The sequence below is a fragment of the Nesoenas mayeri genome, assembly GCF_963082525.1.
Source record: "Nesoenas mayeri genome assembly, chromosome: 10".
In the NCBI taxonomy this organism is placed as follows: Eukaryota; Metazoa; Chordata; class Aves; order Columbiformes; family Columbidae; genus Nesoenas; species Nesoenas mayeri.
The window spans coordinates 6491965-6516485 of NC_137560.1; the positions used below are offsets into that span (position 1 = coordinate 6491965).

The 24521-nt window shown below is 39.1% G+C and overlaps 2 protein-coding genes across 3 annotated transcripts in view; one reads left to right on the top strand and one right to left on the bottom strand.

The window, feature by feature from the left end:
• The window catches only part of CENPP (centromere protein P), a gene marked incomplete at its 3' end in the record, with an annotated part of 133840 nt that extends 115248 nt beyond the window's left edge, over nucleotides 1-18592 (top strand). The window contains exons 7-9 of the mRNA XM_080350394.1: nucleotides 16336-16415; nucleotides 18104-18195; nucleotides 18471-18592. Coding sequence (XP_080206520.1) covers nucleotides 16336-16415; nucleotides 18104-18195; nucleotides 18471-18592 — 294 coding nt within the window. The remainder of the gene's footprint in view (nucleotides 1-16335; nucleotides 16416-18103; nucleotides 18196-18470) is intronic.
• A 1646-nt stretch (nucleotides 18593-20238) lies between these two features.
• IPPK (inositol-pentakisphosphate 2-kinase) overlaps nucleotides 20239-24521 on the bottom strand; it is a gene marked incomplete at its 5' end in the record, with an annotated part of 31307 nt that continues 27024 nt past the window's right edge. For both annotated transcript variants that reach the window (XM_080350428.1, XM_080350427.1), the window contains 3 exons: nucleotides 20239-21683; nucleotides 22586-22665; nucleotides 23154-23256. In XM_080350428.1, coding sequence (XP_080206554.1) covers nucleotides 21458-21683; nucleotides 22586-22665; nucleotides 23154-23256 — 409 coding nt within the window. In that variant the 3' untranslated portion in view covers nucleotides 20239-21457. The remainder of the gene's footprint in view (nucleotides 21684-22585; nucleotides 22666-23153; nucleotides 23257-24521) is intronic.

Sequence of the window (24521 nt, forward strand, 5' to 3'; positions counted from 1 at the left end):
AAAAGAAAAAAAACCCCAAACAGAGTTTGCTTGCGGTTTCCTCTTAAATGTAAAAATTAGTTGTCTTTGCCTGTTGATTCATGTTTTCCTCATTACAAAAAGTGGCACCAAATGGTTTGTTTGGGTGAAATAATGGACAATGGCAAAAATTACTTGCACAGGAATTGTACAGTGTGCTATCAATGAGAATTTAAAGGGGAAAAATGTCAGGGATATACATGTGTGTATGTACACATATCTAATTTTTAAATTCAATTTTTAATATCATATTCGTCTTTTTATGATTATCGCATTTCTAGAGATTTTTAATTCCACAGTGCACAAAATCTGGAATTGAGTACAAGTTGAAAACACCTCATTAAGTAATCATTTGTGATTGCTTTATGATCTGACTAGTGTTTGTGGCCAAATTTGTGCAAAATGGGAGTTCCATGTTTCCTGAACCTCCAGCACAATTCCCCTGGTGTCATATTGCACAGGGAAATGCTAAAAACAAAAATGATCATCAGTTTCAACCAGATCTGTTATTCTGGAGGCCTGTGTCTATGTTGTGTATAAACACGTCTTATTGAAGAACATTAGCATTGATTGCTTTTTTCCCAGAGCTCAGAAACACTTTACGGTTTACCTTTTATTGTAATCTCTATCTGTTCTTCATAGCAAATCCTTTGCATTTCCTTTCCTTTGTTAACTAGAAGGCTCATCAAATGACTGAAGGTCAAGTAGAATTATTTCTGAAACAGTGAATTTTCTTTTCATGGTACAAGACAATGAGAAGGTCTCAGCTGAGGAGGGGAAGGTGAGACAGCAGGAGGGGGCTGATTGTTACTGTTGTGTCAACACATCCTGTCTATGGAGTCTCCAAACTTGTCCTTTGTCTAAGGGCTTGCTCAGTATGGGCCTTGTTGTTTCAAAACCAAAAGTTATTTCTTTTGGAAAATGGCAATCTGGCTAAAAATCAAACACATCGGAACTGAAATATTGGTTGATGCAGCAGCAGGAACATCAGAAGTTTTCCGTTAATGTTGTATCCAAAAAACAGCCACGTCTGGATGGCGGCTTGGACAAGCCTGACTTTGACAGAGACACCAGTCCCTGTTCCTACCTAGAGCTCCTTTCTTCATAAAGGTATTTTGCCTTTTGGCACTACTGCTTAGAGAGCGGCTCCATATGGGTGTTGAGCAGTTTTTGACCCAAGAGTGTTTGCCTTTAGCCAGTTTCAGTGCTCCAGTGTTTGGAGAAGCACTTAAGCTGTTCTTTCATCCCACTTGCTCCCTGTGCAGCAGCTGTTGGAGTGAAATAGCCGTGTGAGGAGGTGAAATCCTTGGTGGCAGCGTTATTCATTCCTGTCTGAGTGCTGGGCTGTGCTGGCTCCAGATCCTTATCCTGCTTCTGGTTTTGTGCTGCTGCTATTAGTCATATTGAGAGAAATAACACCGTTTTTTCCTGTGGTTTGCTTTCTGGTCTGACAAATGGCACAGCCACCCAAGCAGCTCTGCTGGCAGAGGGAGACAACAGAGGAACATGGGGAGGATGGAAATTGCTTAAACTGTCCCTGGATACTTGTTTTGTGAAACTATATTTTAAAACATTGCATCTGCATACAGAAATAACCTGAGATATAACTATCTGTTCTGCCAGAAACCAACTGAAAACAAGCTACTTCTTTTTACCCTAAATGAGAAATGATACCATCTCCCAGTGAAGCTGAAAGGAATTTGGTTTGATTTATCCTATATGCTCTTAAATAGCTTTTAATGTCTCAGCAGTGCCACTAGTCCAGCTTGTTCTCAGGCCCGGGAGGACTGGATGGCCAGCAGAGAAGGATGTGCTGTGTGGAATCACTGTTGAATTATCCCCACTAAATCTAATTCATATGTATCTGTTCATCAGACCGATTGCTATATAGGCAAACATTTTGAGAAGAAAAAGAAAAGCAATTACTGAGGCTGCGTTTTGTCAGCTGATTGTAATCTGAATTTTAACACAAAGTCACTTGAAGAGAGCAGCTACCTGAGCTTGTGGCTGGGCATCCATAGACCCAGCTGGAATTATGCAACTAGAACGGACGGTCAGAAACGGGTCTGTGAGGTGATGCGTTGGTAAATATCACACTCCTGCAGAAGTTCCAATGAAAGGTCTGTGAATTAATGCTGTAGTTTCTTACTTGCCAAGTAAGAAAACACTAGAATATAGAAAGTGGAGTAATAAGAATTTGAGATTATATGGACCATATTTGGGACATAGCTTTTGTATGCATAATGCTTGTTTATGGTAACATTTGTTAATAATTGCAGTGGCAGATTTGGACTATACTCAAAAACGTTTGCAGCAACTCTCTGTGATTAACTTGTGTGTTTCCTCATTACTCATTTTCCACTTTAAAACAGTTTGCTACTTCTGCACGGCTTTATTCATAATCCATTCAAAAGCAGAAACGTTGCAAGGTAACTTGTGTTGTTTTGACTGCTTAAGTAATGCCTTAATTGCCCTTTTTCATTTTATGAGTGAATTTTTAAAAGATTGAGTTCACTAAAGCTAACTCAAAGCTGTGCCATAAAACAAGCCAGCAGTTTGCAGTGGAGTAGAAGTTATTTTTTAATTAACGGTTATGAAGAAGCTTTGCTTAAAGCAAACCATATTTCAGCGCAAGAGTAATCAGCTTAGCAGCTCTTCGAATAGTGTCATAATTTCAAATTGTAAGTTTTTTTAACCATACCTTCAGAAAGTTTGGGAGTTGGGCATGCAGGCTGTTTGATTGTTTTTTCTTCCATTACGTTGTAAAGTGCAAATTTCTTCAGCCACTGTGTGCTACAAACTACTGTTAACTTATGGTTAGTATTTAATATTTTTCAAATAACTCTAAACCATCTAAAATCTTCTTTTTTTTAATTAATCTTTCAGTGAGAGGAAGGCAAAGCAGGGCTACCTCTGTGTAGTGGTTAGAGCAGCAGCTGTCAGTCAAGATAAAATCTGGTTTTCTCATGAAATTGAATTAAATAAGTAAAATGATTTTTCTATCTTCTGGTCTGTAAAATGAAATTATTTAAATTAACATCTGTACTTTGATCTTATGGGATGAAAGACAGTTCATAAATGGAGTAAGTATTAATCCGCATCAAAGAATCTGTGCTTTTAACACTAATTTCATGCATCTATCCACTGTAATGCCCGAGGATGTTCCATATGATGATGCGCAGTAAGCTTGTTCCAAGGAATACAGCTCTGCACAGCATTAGAAGAAGAGTAGCATTTGTTTGGTTCTGCAAACATGCATGAACTTACATTTTCGGTTATCAAGGTAGACAAACGGGAAGAAATAGCGACTATTGTCTCCAAAGTGTATCACATAACAAAATGGAGATATAATTGCATCCAGTACTGAATTTTTCCCCCTTTGTTAAATAAAGTTAGCAGGACTAACAATGGTGGTGAAAATAAATCAAAAGATACCATATTTTAACTGTGTGCCTGACTCACTGGAAAAGGCTTTTTCCCCCCTACTGGTTACTAAGGCAGTTGAGAAAACAGTTAGAAAGGACTATTTGTGTGTGATTTTTATAACATATCTTGGAGAACACATTGATATCTAATTCTTTATTCCCTGTTTTTTCTATATTTCATGACCTTTACTTGTTTTACACAGTGTGTGTTGTACAAGGTGGAATAAAATGGTTTTGTCAGAAGCATTTGCTGGTTTTGTTTCAGAGAGCTGCAAGATTTTATAAGGTGCATTCACAGCGAGTGCTTCGGTAATTGAATGTCACGACATCTTTATCTCATAGAAACTAGCAGGAAAGATCCTATGAGTTAATAAGGATTGAATTGTTCGATGGTAATTCTGAATTAATAGGGCAACAGGACATGGTAGCAATGAGAAGTGTGATTTTGCCATTATAAGAGCTGTAGAGCCATCGCTTGAATTATTTTTAAGAGAAATAAAGATGTAGGTAGTCTAGACAGTGCTACTTTTGCACTGGCAGGGTCAGCTGCAGTAAATGCTCACACAAGAGCCAATTCCAAAACAGAGAGGGGAAAAAAATAGAAAAAGCCAAAGATGAAGAATATGCTGAAGGACTCAAATGTTAGTTCACAGGGTGTTTTGGAAGAGTCATCCAGAGGTCTTTCTACAGGGGAAAAAATGAATATTGAAGTAATCCAGAACTACTTTTTAAATAACAATATAGCACTTGCCTTTCTCATCACATTTTTCCTACCTAACAATCCGATTATTTGTGTACACCTTACAGCTCCACTATGAGACTCCTTTTGTTTGTTGCTTTAATTTCCTTCTTTTTGAACTATTTTTACTCATCTGTCCATAACTGCCAAACTTTTTGATGTGACTCTTTTTTCACTTGTATCCCTCTTGCCACTTCTCCCCATTTTCCTTTTTCTATCCCTTCTCCTTCTTTTCTCCCCTCTTCATTATTGTTGCTTCTCCTCCTCTTTCTTTCAACTCCATGAACATACAGTAATATCAGGTACTAGATTCTTGGTGCTTCTCAAATGAATTCATATTTTTTTGTCCTGTTAATGTCCTCAAATAATCATAGATTTGTAGATTGCTGATTGAGTTAGAATGCTGAAAATGTCTGCACTGTTGCTTATATTGAAATAGTATGATAAAATATAATGTTTTAAAATCTTTCTTTTACTTTGTGTGGAAACATGAAATTTTGAGTACCCAGTTAGTCTATGGCACTTATTAATGAAATTAATAATCAGTCATATGTTTATGCAATTAACAGTTCATCTGTGCAGACCATCAAGTTAAAGCCTGAAGGACATGCCCTTTTCACTTACCTGCTAATATTACTTCTAGAAAAAAGAGAAATGTGCATTATTCTACAGCTTTATGTTGTTGAGTTAGGACTAATCTTGTTAGCATACAACTACAAAAAGGAAAACCTTAAACGTAAACTAGGTTTACATGCATGAATTTTTGCATTACTTCCTTAGAGCTTTAAGATCACAAGAGAATTAAACTGGAAAACTAAAGAGGACAAGAAAGGAAAGTTAAGCTGTGATATTAGCTAATTTGCTTTCAACTGGACTGCTACAAGAACAAAATTTATTGCTACCACCAGTTGTTTGAAATGTTTCTGCGATGCCAGCGATTTAAATTCAAATTAAAAAAATGCCTCAGGGTTGCCTCAAAGTGAATAAACTACACTGGCAGCCAGTATTAGTATTACTTATTGTACCAGTACCTAGCAATAAAACAAATATTTATACACATACATCACAGTACATTCTTGGTGACTGCAACTTTGGCATTGAAAAACCAAATAAGGTGGAGCATAAGAATATGTTTTTGCCTGGCAGCTGCATGTGATTTCTCCTAGTGGATACACTCAAGAATTCTCATCACTGCCCTAAATTCTTTTGTTCTTGGCAGTATACAGATATCTGAGTCAAAATCACCCTTGTTCTCAGAGATTTAGTCTAAGGTATGCTGCAGAGTTGCGTTACAGATTTTGGTGTTCCTTTTTTTCCCATTTTGTTATTTGGGTTTTTGCTGCTTTCTTAATATACTCTATAATTTAGTAGATCAAAGTTTGAGGATAGTTGAACATTTTTATGAGTCTGTTATTTATCAGTGGTTTGACAACTTTACACCCTTACACATACAATAATTACAAATCGTTAAATGTTTTTGTGTGCTGTAAATACCTTCTTGTAGGTTCTTGGATCTTCTCAAGAATATTTTCTGTGTTTGCTCTTGTTTATGCTGAGAATGTTGATGAACTGGAACGTTTGAGAGACAGATCTAAAGAACGATATTTGGGTATTAGGGTATTAGGTTGGGTAAGATAAATGTTTGCCCTCACAAAGTGGATAAATGACTCTTTCAGGAGGGCAGTTCTCTGGGCTTTGTTTGAACAAGACTCCAAATACCTTCCCTATTCCTGATCTATTCATTTGCAGTCAGTGTCAATAAGTAAGTAATAATAACTGAAGTTTATTAGATTACTTTATTCTCTCATATACTGTGTGCCATCCTTCTTGCTTTGAGTTTCTATCTGCAGAGTCTGTAGTACAAAAAAATTTGGAGGAGGGATGAAAGTGTTGATGCCACACAACAGCTGGTAATAAGTGTCTGGGGTGTATTGAATTTGTGATGATTACTGGCTGGTGACATGAACTGACTCACTGGCTGATGAAGTCAAGGGAAAAATTCACTTATCTGAGGCAGGTATATTTTCTTTATAGGGATAATATATCTCAAAGAACTCCAGTTACAGTACTAATGGGCAGCTATTCTTCCAATTGTAGAAATTAATAGAGTTTTATTGAGTAACAGGAGCTGACTGACTCTTGTCCTTAAGTGCGTACTTTTATCTTCTACCTGGCCAACAGTCAATATGAAATAACCACAACAGTAAATGATCGACATAAGCTGAATAACTTGCCTAAAAACATTTTTAATAATACTTTTAAAAAGTAAATGCCTAACATTGAGCTTATTTAGATGAACTAGATATTCTTTGTTGTGTTCTATGATACATTTTTTTAAATAGTGTACTTGGGAAAAAAGCTAACACTGATTCAGAGCCAAGTCATTAACTAAATTCAGATGCTTTTATTTATATTATGTTTAAAATCTGCTGTGTAGACAAGCTTGAGAATGTAAACAGTACAAAAGCAAGTTGGGCCACACTTGATAATCAAATTTTCTGTGGTGTTTCAAATGCAAGTTGCTTTATGCAATCCTGGACCCTTTTACGAAGCCATCAAAAAGGCTTTGAGAGAATCTTGCAGCACCTTTTATACAGAAAAATATTTAAAGATCTACAAGGTATCTTGCTTCTGTTGTAATGGAAGAAAAAACACACTTAGCTTAATTTCTCCTACAAGTGCATTTCTTGCAGTCTGCTTCCTCCAGGTTATTGAAACATTGCCTCACGATTATTTCTACTCAGATTCTTGATTCTTTGCGCTTTTTGCCTTTTATAATTTTTAGTCTCTGTGCTATCCTTAACTGTTTAGTAACTCTTTTGCTAAATTAGACATATCTGCTGATTTTCACCTGGTGCCTTATATTAAGTTTATCATCAAGAAGTCTTTATACTTAACTGCAGAGGAAGAGTAGAGGTTTCAAATTACAATATAACGAAAACTAGTATGTTGGTAAGCTTGCAGGGGAAGAACAGAACTGCTGAGCTCTACTGGTTTGCTGTGGGTTTCCACTGCAAGAGATGCCCAGCTGCAGTGTTAATGCTCTCTCACAGAAAAACAAATCATTTCACAAGTCCTGCACTTGGAACTGTGCAAATGCCTGTGCAGAGGATGGCTCTACAGGCATCTTAGTATTAAAATAGCGTATTCTAAGAGTAAAATAAGATAACAAATAAGTCCTACAATTTTAATCTGGTAAAATGGCATGATTTACGCTTAAAAAGGCAACGAGAAAGCCAGAGCTGATTCAGAGGACATGATATCCATGGCCCACTGTGATCTTCAGTCTCCCAGTGTCTGTGGCCGAGGAGGCAGCATTAGCAGGTGAAGATGGTTGTGGAACGTGGGGCGGCGCAGGGTGCCCAGCGGGGACGTGCCAGGTGTCCGAAGGCACAGCGAGCCCAGGCTTGGCAGCTCTTCTGCACAACCGTCTTCTCATTTCCAACATGCCTGTTTACTGTAGAAAGAAACTTGGAATGAAGTACCTTGATGCTTTCGCTTTTAGATACCTTGCTTTGTAAATGTGCACACGTAGTTTCTCAGGAGTATGTTTTTTCATAAACTGGTGGAAATACTTGCCTCAACAATTGTAAAGAGAAATAATGGAGAGAACACTCTTCCTGTCCCCAGCAAGAAAAACTGTATCTGCAACTTCTGTGTTTGCTATGTGTTTATTATGTACCCTTTCCTGTTCTTTCCAAGGTTTCATTTGCATTTAATTCTACTTTTCCTCACATTTTAAAAGTAAACCTCTAGTATGTATTTAATTTATCCCTAGTCTGATGTAATTAAACTGCAGATAAACATAAGGTTGCCATATGACAAAGTGATGCTAAGAGGAAATGCTTTATCATAGAGACAGTACTATGTGTACTTGGGCCTAGGTTGTGCTGGTTTAACTCTTCTTTAGACATATGGCCTTGATCCAGTTATGAAAATACCAACAGTATGGTAAATAGTCACATAGCAAATACTGACAAACTGAATCATGTCCTGTAGAACCATGGTTGAATCAAGCATGAAAAAGAATGTTATGGAAATGTGAAAGAAGGAGAACAAATGGCAATGGAAATAGAGTAGGGGCTGAAAAAAAGAGAAGCTGCAATCAGCTGAAGGTAAAAAGAACAAAGTGAAGAAACTTCATTGGCAATTTGCTAATGCTGCCCGGGTTTTGGGCTGGCCGTGAATAAGGCTTCCTCCAGTGGGCTGCAGGAGCTGGTGCAGAGCACTGACTTAACCTCAACAGCTATTTGTAAGATTGGATCTTAGTGAAGTGATGTGTAACTCTGGAGTTACAGATCTGATTTGCCAAAAACCACAGGTCTGAAACTGGGCGGCTGCAGAGCAACTGTCATTCAAGTAACCAGCCGCACCTGTACTGCCGGGGAAACGTGGAAGGGAGCTGAGCAGCGTGTAGGATGTGATATGACTGCCACGTAGACAGAGCTGCTTTGTCATTGTGAGCTTCTTTTTGGAAACTTGGTCTTTGGTTCTAATCACACATATGGTTTTGTGTAATTTGCATAACACAGATCACCAGCAGGACTGTTTTACTTGAGTGAAATATGTACTTAGATGGGAAGATGGAAGACGTGTTTATTCTGAGACATAATTACGAGTGGTGAAGTTTCATAAATCTGTTTTGCAAGTACAGTGTTTTTAAGCTGTGTAATTTAGTTGAAATAGAAAAGTTCATCATCTTTTCTTGGTTTCAGTTCCTTTAATTGCCCAAAATGATTAACTTCATGGTGACTTTTGAGATCCTTTATGCTTTGAACTTAAAATGTGCCATTTTTCAAACACTTGAAGATATTATAGTTTGAGCCCTTGCCAAGCATTTTAGGCAGTTTACAGTGTAGACATTAAAAATATATATAGTGTACGAGAACACATTTATAAAATGTTTCTCTTATAATTCTGTAATTCATATTTTATTGTTTAAAAACAGGTTTTGTCAAAGTTTTTCTCCTGCAGTAGCAAGTACAACGTAATTTCATAGCTATGATTTATTACATATCCCTGTTACATCAAACGGATATTTATGCTTATCCAAAAATGAGAGCGTGCTGCCACCTTCCTAAGCATGTGATGATGATCTGATGGAAGTTGGCCTCTGATGTGCTATAGTGTTGTAGTTTTATACTTTAGCTGAAATTTAGCTAAACACAGTTTCCTGGAAAGATTGTCATCTTTTGCTGTAGTTTAAATAATTGACTTTAGGTTACAACGTTGTTATATTTCAGGCACAGACTAAACTGTCTTTGTTTCCACAAAGCCATGGGAAGTGGTGATGCAGAAGCTGATGGTGCAGCCCCTGGAGCATCTTGTCATTAGAACATGTGGGTTTGCACACAGAACTTGGTTTGGTGCTGAGGCTTCAGTAATAGCCATTTCCTAAAATGAATCATTTGGGTTTAGTCCTGAAAAGAAAGAATTCATCTGATCAAGCAGGGCTGCATTGATACTACTTTTCCTCATGTCTCTATGGCTGTTACTCAAGTCTGAATCTTATTTTGACCTATTGACCAGCAGGAAAATATTATTTAAGCACACACAGCCATCCCCAAAACATCAGTGTTATTAATCCAATAGATACTGGGCTCAGCCATACTATTTCTTTAAAGAAAAGTATAAAAGTGCATAGAATTTATACAGCATTATTAATTTTTTAAAAATGTTTAACATTTCAAGTATTAACAGATAGATCTCTGTATAAGAAGAGGCTGTAAATTGAGTCAAATTATACTGGAGTGCAGAAGGTGGAGCTGATCCGAGTGGCTTTTGTGCAGTGCCAGTTACCGTTTCAGAAATACAGAGATCGTTTGTCACATGTTGTTTCTAGTGTTCTGTTTTAGTGTAGAGGGAAGGTAGAATGAGAGATTTTTTGCTTGAACCTGGTTATTCAAACTATTTGTAGATTGCTAACTCAGCAAATATATATTATATTTCTTACTGTTTCTGCACATTGAGGACCTGTTACAAAATCATATGATGCACAAGAAGAGATGAAGCAGGGAATGGGACGCTGATGCTGCCATAACTGGGATGCTGATCCACTGCCTTGCTCTAGAAACTGAAACAAAACCCACTGATTTTTAGTGAGCTCCCAGTTCTGCATTGCTCTGAGTTTGGGAACAGCCACAGCGCTGCTCCAAATAGAACTGGATAAAATCACTTTCTGAATGTTGCTCTATTGCTGTCCTAGAATTAATTTAAAACAAACAAAAACAAACAAACCACACACACAAAAACCCAAAACCAGTTTAAAACTGTGAATCCTACCTGTACATACACACAGTAAATGGCTGTACAAGGGTAAAACCTTGGACTGAGGATTCGGCGCATCTTCTAATTCCTGTCCCATTGGCACATGACATATTGTAAGGGAAAAGTCCATGTGTAAAAGTTTAAGTGTAATATAATGAATACACCACATACCAAGTACGGATTTTAGAAAATACAGAATTTGTTTCCACAGAAACATACCAAAGAGAATGTGAACTGGCATATAACAAATGAGTTCTTCTTCAACCAAAAATACATGGCATGGGATAGTGTTTTTTCCTTCAAAATGTAAATGTTTAAGCCTTGCAAATACCCCAGTAGCTCCAAGGGACCTTTGTTTCCAGTATTAAGCTGCTGAATAAACAAAGATTTAACCATGTCAGCCTGTAAGATAAACATACTCAGATTCTGAGGTATATCAGATGAAAGTAAATTCTAAGTAGTTCTCTCCAAGTAAGTTCTCTAAGTGTGTTCTATATTGATTGTTTTTTTGATATTTTACAGGTCTAATTTTACCTGTGCAACTGATGCTTCTCAAAAATAAGAGGAAATTCATTCACTTTACATTTGCATCAGTTTTACATATACAGGAACAAATCTTGGCAGACAAAGCTAGTGAATTTAACAATAATGTAAGAATTGATGTTGCTGTTGGGTAGTTATTTAATGGACTGGTGTTTGTTTCTTTGGCCAGGTTTAGAGCAGTGGAGGGTGCTGTTTGCCCTTAGCTGACATTGTATTTATAACAATGGAATCATTTAATTAATTGTGACAGTCATAACGCTGGGTTTCTTTGTAAGAAATGAAATATTTGTATCACTCCTATTTGTCTAATATTTCTGTTTGGTGGATACTAAACAAATCCCTAAGGAGACACAGTTGAGATTTGCTGATTATGTTCATACATTTAAATTATCATTACTGTGCTTCTTTCTTTTCATACTTTTTAGAAGCACCTTTAAATGAAATGTGAGATGAAATCCAATTTAACATGTGGCATATTGAAAACAAAATGTCTTTCTGGTGGAATTTTCCCTTTGTGAATCATTTGTCGTTGTGACTCAGGGGTTCCAGTTGATCAGACTGAAAGGCTTTTGCTGAATGCGCTTCCATGGTGGTACTGCAGACCTGTCAGGCTTTGAGTGTAATGTTTAATGATACTGGTAGTGTTTACAGTATTCCATTGAAAATACACAAACACTGCCATTGTACAGCAAAACCTTTTACATAAAGAACATCAACTTCAGCATGTGACAAACTTGCAGCATCTGCAGGCAATGGGTTCCTCGTCTCCCAGTGTATTCTGAAGGTTCCAAACTTTGCCTGTTGATTTTCAATTCAAAAGAAGTCTCAAAAAATTCAACTTTGAGATAAAAACCCTCTCAAAACCATGGCTGTGTAGGTTTTTCATTTATCCTTGTTTTGTGTACACGGGTTTATACAGGGCTGCTCTTGCCCAGTCGGGCAGTGGAGAGGAAGCAAAGAACAAAAAATAGGATGTTTCTTTTCTTTCATTTCTCAGTTACATTGTATTGGCAGTTTGTTTTGTCTTGTCTGTTGAAAACTGAGGTGCCTGTTGAGACAAGGAAAGTTAAATCTTTTGGAGAGATTCTTCATTGATTTAGGGCTTGCCACTGTGCTTTAAAAATACAGGAAAGTGAAAATCCTTGTTACATGTTCATGTTGGTGACAGCTGTGTTACAGTACATTTATATTTTACTTAATTGAAATGCATTAACAAATTTATTGCCTGATATCTAAAAATGAAACTCATCAACTTAAATGACATTTCTAGAAAGATAATTGAAAATGTATGTGCAATGTGAACGTATATGTGATGTTTGGTTTGTGACAGATTAACATAGTTTGTGACTTGAGGATAAGAATTCTTGGTGAAATTAGTGCCAAATACTTTTGCAATGTGCATTAAGGACAGATAGACTGTAAGGCCAGATCTCATAGATTGAGCTGTATTTTTCTGGGCTGGCAGAAGGCTTAGTAGAAGCAGAAATACAATCTAATTTCTAAAAATGTAATTGCTGCACTTCTGTTTTGTAGCTTGGTGATTGCTGGTTTTAAGTATCTATATGATCACGGTAGTAGTAAAATCATTCCTTTTGTTGTTATTTGAGTTAGACTGCAATTTAACAACCCAACTGCTGCGAACCCGGAGGCCGAGGCTGTGCATTCAGAGTCCCCTCTGCTCACCAGCATTGTTTCCCACTTGGTGGCTACTTACAGGATTGATCGAAATTTTTGCAGTGGGAGCAGGCTGGGAGCAGGGGCCTTGTTTGATGCTTCTGGAATCTAATCATGTCGTTATTGGTATTCTACAGTATCTAGAATTTTCATCATTTTTGCAAATAGTTTGTATTTTAATTCCTGAAGTTACAGCTATGTTGTTATTTAAGGTCTTGATGGTACCATGTGTGTGACATCAGTGGATGATACTGTGGCCTTAGCTGAGCAAAACACACATAATTCACCCCAAATCAGAGCCTAAATGGAGCATCTTTGGTAACTTTGGAAATAGTTTACATTTGCGGAGCGACTAGTAGTAGCATGACTTGCATAGCGCTCTTTATATACAGCCCTTCTAACAGAATGCCAAGTTCAGAATTAGTAGTAAGTGTGACCTATTGTTCCATCTAAGAGCAGAGTAGCATATTTTCTGGGTAAGTGGGTTAGAAGTAAGTTTGTCTGCTTTTAGCTTAGCTTCTGCCTTCCAATTTTGCTTTGCATTCTTAGTTGTGGTGCTTAAGCTGAATAACTTAAAACACTTTCCTTAGAAGAGTTTTAGGTTGCAGAATATTGCAATGTGATTTTAAACAGCTGAAGAATAGTATATTTTGTTTTAAAATAGATACTACAAGTTTATTCACTCACATGCCTCTGTATATATGTAAAATCTGTCATGGGAGAAAGGGCAGGCAGAGTATTCCATCCTGATAGTTGTCCCTTTGTGAGTTGAGGCTATTTCTGTTTTAGACAAAAGTTCCCATCAGATTCCTTGCTTGGACTCCTGAAGGAGCTGGAAAAGCTATTTCCATCCAGAAGTAATAATAGCATGAGCTTTTGGTTTTCATCATAAACCGACATTTAAAAGTCATCTGAGGAAAAATATTTCTTTATTAAAGTCAGTTTTTGCTTAATGCAGTTGTAGCTGATCTTTCCCATCTGGTATCGCGCTACTCGAGGTGACATCTTCCAGTTGCCTGGTGCCCACCTCATGACATCCCACGGGGGTCACTGACTGTCCCGAGGGACCCTTTGGTGGATCAGGCCGTCCTGTTACCCACTTATTGCTCCACTTTGCTTTTCCTCAGGGAAAATTTAGAAAAGTTGCACAGCAGAAAATATGAGGTGATAACCCGGTACCCACAAAGTGTATTTGGAGTTACAGTTCAGTCAGAACTATTGCAGCTGGTACACAATGTGTGCCTGGTGTTTCATCTACGTGCCAGATCCCCACGTTTTACCTGTGGGATACAGATGTTACACTTTATATGTGGAATACGAAAGGTAGATCCTGGGGTTTATTCCCCGAATTGTCAGTGTTTAACATCACTTGCTTAACCCTGGGTGCGGCAGGTTTGCTCCCCGCCCTGCGCAAGGTGGCTGTCAGGAGTCACCCCGGGCTGCGGGACGGTCGCCCTCTCGTGCTGCTGCGTGACACCGGTACAGCCACAGCTCTGGCCCGTAACGTGCCTGACGAGACGTGCGGGTATTTGCGCTTTGGCTTTTTGTGTGTTTTGCACATTGCTAAAGTATCATCTTTCCTGGATTTTATCCCAAACCCTGTGAATTTCTTGCAAGATCAGATTCTCGCAGCATTCAGACAGATGTCAGAACCCCTGGCACGCCTTTGAGGCAAAGAATAACCACTTGCTGTGTGCAGAACTCACCAGTGCAGTCTCTCCTGGGTACAGAGGAGCTTTTAGACAACAGAAAAACACAACTTTGAGATTTCCTTGAGATACCTCTGGTTTCTGTACAACATAAAATACCACCCGCTAGGTGGGGGTAAACGCATTGGTTATGGCAGCTGCACAGGAACTCCCAAACAAGTCATGGGTGCATTTTACAGCGGTTTGACAATTGGAACTCTTATGTGCTGCCTCTGATCTGTTTTCTCTTGTGACTCCCAAAGGCCTCAGTATGGTCATGTGAACACACAACGTGAGTCGCTGTTTAGCTGTGGTATACTTGGCATCTCTTGTAAACAACAAACTTTGAGTTGAGTTTGCCAGATATAATCCTAAATGTCTAGTATTTGCAACTTGGACCTAAAGAGGTCGCTAGATGCTCCAAGACCTATGATACCAAACAAATGAAGGTATGTAATGAATATCAAAGACGTGGGTTCTTGAGATGGAAAGCCTGAAAAACTTATTTTATTTTGTCATCAGAGAAGCATAATTGCACAGGTAGTAGAGCTGAAGAAAGGTCACTGTTCTGCTGGGCGACTGACCTCGCATCAGCCACGTTTTCATGCTGTAACTGCTGCACACCTTGTTGCCCTTTATGTGTCTTTGTTCCCAGGACAGAGCATGGTCTTTATCCTCATGGTAAATGCGCTACTAGATACTTGGTAAACGCTAAAACTGGCAAATTCCATGTGTTTTATGTCATTTGGCATTCTGCACAAACCCCTTTTAGTTTGTCATAAATTCCTAAACCCCAGAGCAAGGTCACATCTGGTAGCAATTTCAGTCTGCCAGATGAGGCATAATCCTGTAAAACCCAACTCATTTTCTCCAGTGCTTTTCGGAGACGAGCTCTCCTGCTCCTTTTCCATAAGACTTACCGCTTGCCCCGTGAGCGCTGCAGAACGATTTAGGCTGCGACAGCCTTTTCACACTTTATAAACTGCAAATTTTGGAACAGGGCTTTGTAACCTGTACATAAGACAGCACAAGCAAGTAATAGTGTTAAAGTCTTCACAACAACCGGCTGTGTCTGGATTCTGTTTTCTTTTGCAACAGCGCATCCCTGCAGGGTGCAGGAATCGTGTTCTCTCTGTGTGTTGATGTATATGCATCTCATATTCCGAGTAACCTGTCACTGGATATGCTGCAAAACTTCTCAAGGATCCACACATAGCTACTATTCTGCTTTTATGCACTTTTAAAATAATTATAGCAAAAGTCCTGTGTCTTAGGTAATTCAATATATACATATTGGAGGCTGTAAAATATTAGATGTACTAACCAAGTGATGGAATGATAATCTGATCAATTGTTGTACACTGGAGTAATTCAAAATAGCTCTAACTCCCATTAATGTGGAATTTAGTAGTAGTCAGTAGCTTAGTGTGTTTTATCATGTCTCCATTGTCCCGCTATATTGTGATAATAGTGGTTGTTTTGGTATCTCGTTGCCCTCATGCCCTTACACTGTGTGGAACTGGGGTGATGCACTTTCTCAAAGGAATATCAAAACAGTGTACTAGTAAGGTTGTTTAAATTAAGGGAGAGGGGGACGTGACATGGTGATGTATTATAATGTGCTATTAAATCAAATTAACAGAGCTTAGTTAAAAATATTCTTTCAAGGTTTTCTAGATCTTGCACAAGGATCCCTAACAAGTGTGTGATACTGTTTTCTCCTCTGAGGTGACCCAGTTTATTATCTCTTGATACCACATGAATGATACTAAAAAAAGAAAACAAAACAAAAACTCAAACCAGCAAAACTTTTTTTTTTTAAGGTCAGAATTTTAAACTATTCATATTGTTACTCTTAACTATTACAAATGGAAGCTAAGAGTGGCAGCATATTAAAATCCGCTGCAATGGGCAAGAACTACCTTGTCTACTCTGATTTTTCTCACCTAATTTGTATCCTTTTGAACTTGTTTATTCACAGGCCAAATATCCAGACATTGTGGCCCTTCCGGAGGGACTGCGGGGAGATTATATAATCCTGAGGAACCCCAAAGTGTCCGGGTAAGCCAATAAATAATTTATTGATTTATGATTGTGAAAGGCGTATTTGACAATTTATACGTAATCAGTCTGCTTGAACATCATCACTCTTTGCTTTGTAATGCCTCTAAACACAGGGATCAGATGATCTATGTTACGTTTTAGGGCTATAACCACACATTAGGAACACTAGGAGGAATTTTAAATTTAAAAAGTATATGTCCAAGTCCCCTGTGTCAGGCCAGGCCAGTGCGGCCATCCCTGCGACAGCTCACGCTCACCCAGCACTGCTGCCCTCTGCTCTTCCTTGCATTGAAGAACACAAAGAAAATCGCAGTTACCATGTTACTGAAAGCAACTGTAGCTGAATTTTTCCATTGTTTTAGAAGAAAATCAGATGAAAGAGGAGATAATTGCACTGCCATTTATTGTTATTGCTCTGTCAGACATGCTGGAGTTGTTTGGGCTCCCTGCTGGACACCTTCTGGCAGGTTTGGGCTTCTAAATAGAGAAGAAAATTCCTTGAAGTAGCGTGTAAGACAACATTATTATCACTGTCAGGAATTCTGTAAGGGCCAGGAAAAGTAGCTATTTTGTGAAGGGATCAGATTGTTCCCTTCTCCTATGACATCTTTGCTATAACATGCTTTAATTTATATGGAAATAACTAGAAATAAAGCATAGCTCCCTCTGTCATATTTGGAACTACCAAATAAACCATAATAGATAGTGCTGTCTCAGTTTAGCCAAATCTGCCGTTTAAAACTAAATGCTCTGGGTTGCCAAAATGACTTGTTGTTAGACCATCACAGAAAATAAGCTGCTTTATTTTGTAGTTTCTCTTCATGTTGACAGGTGTCAAGTTCCATTACACATCGCCTCTCACCCACCATCATAAAATATAAGAATTTAAAAATCATTTCAGTGGGTCAATAGAAAACACGCATATTAATTTGTTTGCAAAATCCCAGAACAAGCTGTGCACAAATTCTCAAAGGATGTTTAACGGTGAAGTGGCAGAAGGGTGACAAATCATTTGTAAAGGAAAACGTTGAGTCTAATTGGTCAACCACCACGGAGAAAGGGAACGTCCCCCTGGCAGTGACAGTTACTGTGCCGAGCAGCTTCCGATGAACTCATGATGGTTATTGTTAAAAAAATTAAAGCAAACAAATGCAGCAATCTAGGCCATGGATGTTTTTATCCCTGTGTGTTATCCTAAGAAGCCTATGAACAATATTGGGGTGAATCTTACTCCAAACCCAAAACATCACTACTTCTGAAACGGTTTTCCTCTGTATCTGGCACAATAGCTGACCCCAGGTGCAGACGTTACATAAGGGGCCAGGAGGAAGGGAAAAATCAGTCTCTCATTTTCTGTCTTTTTCTCACTGCTCCAAAAAACCTACTATTCACGAGACAAATACAAAAACTGGGGGGGAAAAAAATCCTCGAGGTTGCTTCATTTCCAGCTATGTTCAAATTTTCAATAACCTTTCCTTGCCAGGAGATGAGTTTTCCTTGGTTCAATACATAAGTATTTCTGATTTCCAAATAGAGAGATGGGCAATTTGGATTACCTGAGGTGAATTCTGTTTAAGAGCGTAATGAGTGTGAGCCTCCTGAATACTGTACTTGCCGCTTCGAAGAAACCTTAAAGACAGTTGCCTTGTTAACACTCACCTAACTTGTCCGTATACATGATACAGGTTTGAATTAATGATTATTTGGAAGATACATCTGGATGAGGAAGGGAGAACTACACCTGTTCTGGACCTGCTGACCAAAGTACCAGAGCAAGGTAACGTCATTTACTCCAGAGCCCCTTTCTGAGCTTTCAAGTACAATGCCTGTCCCACAGTTTTGGCAACTTTAGGTAAAACTGAAATCCATCTTGCAGAACCCAACCAAGCAAACAAATCCCAATTTAGCAAGCAGCTTAGCGTCACCTCCTGTATAACTGAAAAGGCTTTACAAAACTTGTATCCTCCTCTTCTCGAGAGCAGGTAACCTGTTTTATCCAGAAGCGCAGTGCAGCTCTTCAAAAATAATGTTCGTTGTTCATTTTCCTTGCAGTTTTGGAGCAGCACAGGGCGACTGTTGAGAACGCACCCGCCCACTTCCGCAGCCTGCTGCGGCTGCTCGGCGTCGAGACAGCCATCGAGAACCTGATCAAAGCGCTCGCCTTGGAAAAGTGAATGCCAGCATTACTTACAACAGGTAGCAATTTCAAAAGTAGTTTTAATTAAGATAGTGTGTTACACAGTCTATAATTTCATTGAATATAAACATTAAGTTATTTTCCATTTAGAAACCATACTCATAAAACATGCTATCTGTACAATTATGGCACGTTATATATAAATTGTCATGACATGAAAATAAATACAGCCATTTAAATACAAAAATGCCAAATAAAATAGTTACATGTACAGAGTGATTTCATTATAAATTTATCTTTCTGAATCATTAATGTACCAGAGTGGTTTATCTTCTTAACATTTTCTAGATACCTGGAAAGTGTTAAAAGATCATGCACTGTCAAAATCAAGTCCATAAAAATCCATTTCATTCACAGCTCCGTAAAAGTACAGTGATTTTAAAATGACAAGAGAACAGTAAGAGACTCCTAGAACAAAGAGTTAAATAGCTTTCTCATTAAATAAGGGTCGAAGTAGACAATTTGAAACACATACTATGCTAAAAGAAGTAACTGTATGAAGTAACTTTTTTCCACAATGTATTGCGTAGAGACCACGTTAAACTAAACAAGAAAGGACCATTACACTTCTGTAAAGAGAGATGGATGAGTTAACTGCTGTCACTGCAGCGCTCCGTTGGGATTTCCTGCTCCTAGGGGGAACTCTAGTAGGTTACATGTTACGGAAGCATCACATTTCATACATTCATCCCTGAAGAAACAAATCAGATTAGACAGGTGTCCTGTCATCTTCCTTCACTTCCATCAGATGCATCATTTGTGAACTCTCCGCATTCTTCTGGGGAGTTCCTGCTCTGCACGACCTGTCACAACCAACCCACCTGACCCAAACCACACGCAGACGGCTGGGAGTCCCGTCCTTCTCAGGAGGGAGCAGCACTCCTTGTTCCTGCAGTCAAAGGGCCACAAAGGCCAACTGTGGACTCCCAAGGAACACTGAGAGGCTTCCTTGTCCAGCCCTGCAAGCCGTACAACTGCCTGCTCTGCTCCTTTGTAAGTTATGACCGAGTACTTTATACCAATGGTGAAATAGGTGAAGTCAAGAATTAAAGCGTGTTTATAAAACTATAATTTTAATAATACACTATTTGATCACTGAAATAGTCTCCTACTGTTCTGGTAGGTCACAAAATACCTGTCAGAATCTACAGCTGAGCAATGCCACAGATCAAGGGTTGATGAACAGCAGCTCTATAATGAAATATCTTGTTAGACATAAGGCAGATTAATTTCAAGTTTGGAATCCAACAGACAAGCAAAATTCATTGCTGCTCTATCCACTGAGATGTTACTGGTCTAGCTAGTTTTGTGTAACCTTTACTTCATCTCTAGCTCCTTGCATGAAAATGAAACTGTTTGATCAAGCACATACGCTTCTATTTGCATATCAAATGTGTGTCAAGTTACAACAAAAACCTGAAAACTTCCCAGCTGTCAGTAATCCTTCCCCTTGTCTAACAGCTGGAGGAGTTCTGGATTTTAAAATAGCTTTTTTCCCCCCAGGCTTTCTTGGGAAAGAAGGGGTTGTTACCGCTGCCAGCTACCAGCTTATTGCACTGTTGCAGTATCACATTTCAGAGAGCAGCCCTGGCGCTGTCCCAGAGGCTCGTGTCGCCAGGCAGCGGAACACAAGGGATCGCTGACACAGCTCAGTGCCCGCAGCAAAGCTTGAGTGCTGTGCGACTGGTGCTGCTCTGCACATCCTAGTTCTTCTTGAGTTGTGCCAATACACAGGGGTTTTTTTCAGGTAAAATGGAACAACTCAAACATTACATTAAGATCCCAACATACATTTATTTTTTTAAAATATTAACCTACACTATTTTGAAAAATTTGACCAAGAAGCACACACTGTATCCAGGTAACAGCATCTCTCTGCACACTTCAGGGCATGACGCCCCTGTAGTGTCAGAAAATCAGATACTGTCACCTTTTTCCAGTGTCACTTAGAATGAGCCTGAAAGCAGCTGGTCATGCTGTACAGTATGTGGGATATCAGTGAAATAATGCCAATGATGTCTGACACACTCTGAAAGACCTGAATTAATCTGTAAAACTCAGAATATATTATCCTTATAGCTCAATTTAAATTAGGTAAGAGAGAGCTGTGGTTTCACCTTCAATAGCAGCATATAATGTGTAGAAAATAAAAGACCAGTAGGTCAGGTGAGTTAGGCCCAGCTATCACATCAAGACGCTTACCTTTAACTCTGTTCAGTTAGATTCAGAAGCTTTAGGTAGAGATCAGGCGATCACAGAGCTTCTGGAGGCAGCCTGGTGTTCTTCATCACACGCATTAGCACTTAAAAGTGTTCTGCAGTAACATGGTAGTTCCATAGATCAGTAACGCTTGAGTAGCCACTTTGGTTGTTTTTTCAGTGGACTTAATGCTAAAGTTTTACATCAGCTTTTGTCAGAGCATTCCCTCTTCCAAGGAGGTACAAGTGAGACTCAAAGCACAAGCTCCAAGGCAATTCTCGTTAGTAATCAGGCTTTCTATATTAATGCAATACTTCAGGAAACCTTTAATTCTGTGCTCTTTCAGTTCTAAGGAAGAAGACTTTTAGTATTAATTTGATCTGTCCTCTAGTTCCAGGGTATGGCACATTAACTGTTCTGTCATATTAAATACATTCATTAAGGTTATATAGCAGATGCGTGGTTTAGTGCTATTCCGTGTCTTTGAAAAGGCATACCAATTAGAAATCATTTCGTAAAGCAAAAACATTCACAGCTGAAAAATGCACTGAACACAATAGAAAAAAAAAAAATCACCATAATTGTATTCCATTAATCTTTCACTTTCTAATGTGTTCAAATAGAAATAACCTTAAGGAAACAGTTACACTTTATGGAGAACTAATGTGCAGTCTTCATTCTCCTTGAAGAGACTGGACATAACAGGGTCGTCTTTGGCCTGTACATTCTTCAGATAATAGTTCACTATCTTGCCATCGAGTTTGTACTGGTGAGGAATGCTGTCATAGGGCTTCAGATCGAGGTCCAGGACAGAAACAGAAAAGGTGAATCTGGATTTGGATGTTAGTACCACAGGTCTTTGCTCAGAGCTGGAAAATAAAACCACGTTGCACGTCTGAGTCACTGATGCTAACATTCTGCATTTCTGCATCCCAAGTCTCCCTGCAAAAGTGATTCTAATATTTCTCTTAGAACTTCCATGAGAGACTAAGAAAATAAGCTTCAGCTAAGGTAGCATTTAGGAAACTATAGTTCCAGCTTAACCAGTATTGAAGTGAACTTGCTGGCACCTCTTCCACTCATTTTCCTTTCAGCTTCCACATAGCTTAAGTCAAAACATTACTCCCAGTTACTATGTCTTTTTATTTAGTAAGTGGGATCTCTTTCTACGCAGGATGCATGCAAAGCAACAGCCTTAGTAACTCACAGCAGCACAACCAACCACTGCAATTCTCTCGGGTTCAAGGTAACACCAATTTAGTACCAGAACGAGTGTCCAAGCACACTGAAGGATGGAGGACTTGTTAACTGGAGACAACTACTCCACAAGTCATCTCCCTCACAAATGCTTCGATCAAGAACTGCAGGCAAATGCAGAAAACAAAACTCTCTAAAAATAACAAGGCTTTGGTAAAACAAACTCCCCCACGTAAAAGCAGACTGTAATATTGCGGCAAAACCTCCTCCCTTACTGTGAAAGATGTACCCAGTTAAACCATGATTATCTCCTATGAACAGTCAATTCACATTTCAAAAAAGTAAATACAAAAGCTTAACCCTTTTTTATCAACTTAAACTCTTCAGAAACAGAGCTCTGTCCTAAATGTCTTAAATCAGAACTCCACTTTATTAATACGCTCACAGCCAAGTATTTGTACACTTCCCCCAAAAAAACCCCACTTTTAAAAATGTATTTGAATTGACTGAACTGTGCAAACGCATGTTCATTTTGTAAACAAGCAGGAGCTGTCCACAGGCAGCCCTGTCTTACCATTCGTCTTGCAGGCAGGGCGACAGGGCGATCATGATGGAGCAGTCTTTAGCAGTCATCGCTATTCTGTACTGCTGCACCTACACAACACAAAACCAAGAATTTTCTATTACATTTGTATTTGCTTTAGTATAGCACGCTGTTTTTTTCTAAAAGGCATTAGTGTACCCAGCGTATTACTATGTTGGTATTTTAAGAGCCGGAAATTCTCTCTGTAACAGACAGTTCTCAGGAACAATGGGTTTTACAGCATCCTATGTAAGAATCATGTTTCTTTCCTAAAGATATTTTTCTTGAAGGCCAAAACAGCACCAGTTCATGCAAATGCTTCCTCAGTCTAGAAGGAAATAACCAGCTTTATTTTTCTGTCAAGAACTGGTGCTAAACTTGTTTGGTTTTAATTGCTTCTGCTCTCAAGATACACCCTGGCACAATTAAGAACTTCAACCGCACGGCGCCTGACAAGCCAGCGGTGACACTCACACGCTGTCCATCTGCTTCCCTTAGACAGGCGTTTGTTCAAACTGCCAGGCTACATAAGCTTCAACAACACGCGCAGGAGAAGTACCTTTGTTAATGCAAATGCCACTGTCCCATCATCTTCAGTGGAAAGATCTAGCAGCTTCTCATAAAACGCTTCATTGTAGGGTCCATCTATCTGCAACGTACTTCTAAATAATTTTTAAAAGAAGATTTACAGACAGCCAAGATGATTTACTGATTGTCAGTGAAATCTTTCTTCAGCAGCCCACATACTCAGAAAAAAATAATAACACCGATAAACATGGCAACAAGTTAATACTCAGAGATCTGACGCCAGGACCAGTCCCTATTGTTACTTAAGATATGCTGTTTAACATTTGGTATTTGTTTTGGTTTTTAATGAATAATTCTAAATCCACTGCCACCTGCATATCACTAAGAATACAGTATTTTTTGCAAAAATGGGTAAGTTTCAAAATTTGTAACAGTTTGCAGGAGCTCCCAGAAGCCTTCCTGAAAATATTGGGGGTGTCCTCTTACCTCATAGGGCCCTGCTCTGTCCCCAGCTTCATAAAGTGTGCAAGGGCACTGCTTTATTTGGCTTCCTTCCTTCCCAAGTTAAATACCTGAACCCCTGAAAGTGGGGTTTGCAGCACACAAACACCACACAGATGAAATAATACATCTTCAAATAATTTAAAGTAAGCCAGGCTGCAAGTGATTTAAGCATAGCTCCGGGCCAACCCATCAGACAGCCCCTGAGCTGCAGGGATCCAGGGAGCAGCCCCGTCCCGCCAGCGCGGCCAGAGTGCCCTCGTGTGAGCGCCGGCAGCATCACGGGCAAGTCGCAGCCCCACAAGGTAAGACACAGCCAAGCCAAGGCTTTTTAGAGCAATCATTATTACAACTCATCAGCTTTCTTTGAGGACAAATGTAGCAGCCCAGTATTTCTTCACCAGGCAAGAAATACCAGAAGATTTTTGTGCCTCAAGTACGGTCTGGTCGCTTGCAATGCAGGTTACAACCCGGTGTTTGGAGCTGCTCTCACCCACAACAAGGGCAGGCTGGAGAACAGCAGGTGTGGGGCTGTTGCCCACTCACACCCTCTGTAAGGTCCTGCAGCCACACACCGGATTCCTGCTGAATGCCCTATGAAGCCTCGAATTTGGCAGATTGTACTTAATCCACTATAGACCAGAGAATGACCATCAAAACACCATTATTACTGCAGACACAGTCTGAGCTCTGCAGGTGCTGCAGGCAGGAGAAACCAACCATCCATTTTACTGAATCTTTCCTCAAATATACAACCTCCACTACTAAGGAACTGGGCACTTTCTTACCCTGTTGAGAACTTCCCCTACTTATTACTCAAAAAATCAGGTCAAAGTGATTGACATCAAAGCTTTTAACCATAAAGCTCATCTTATCTGGCACTTCAAGTTATTAGAAA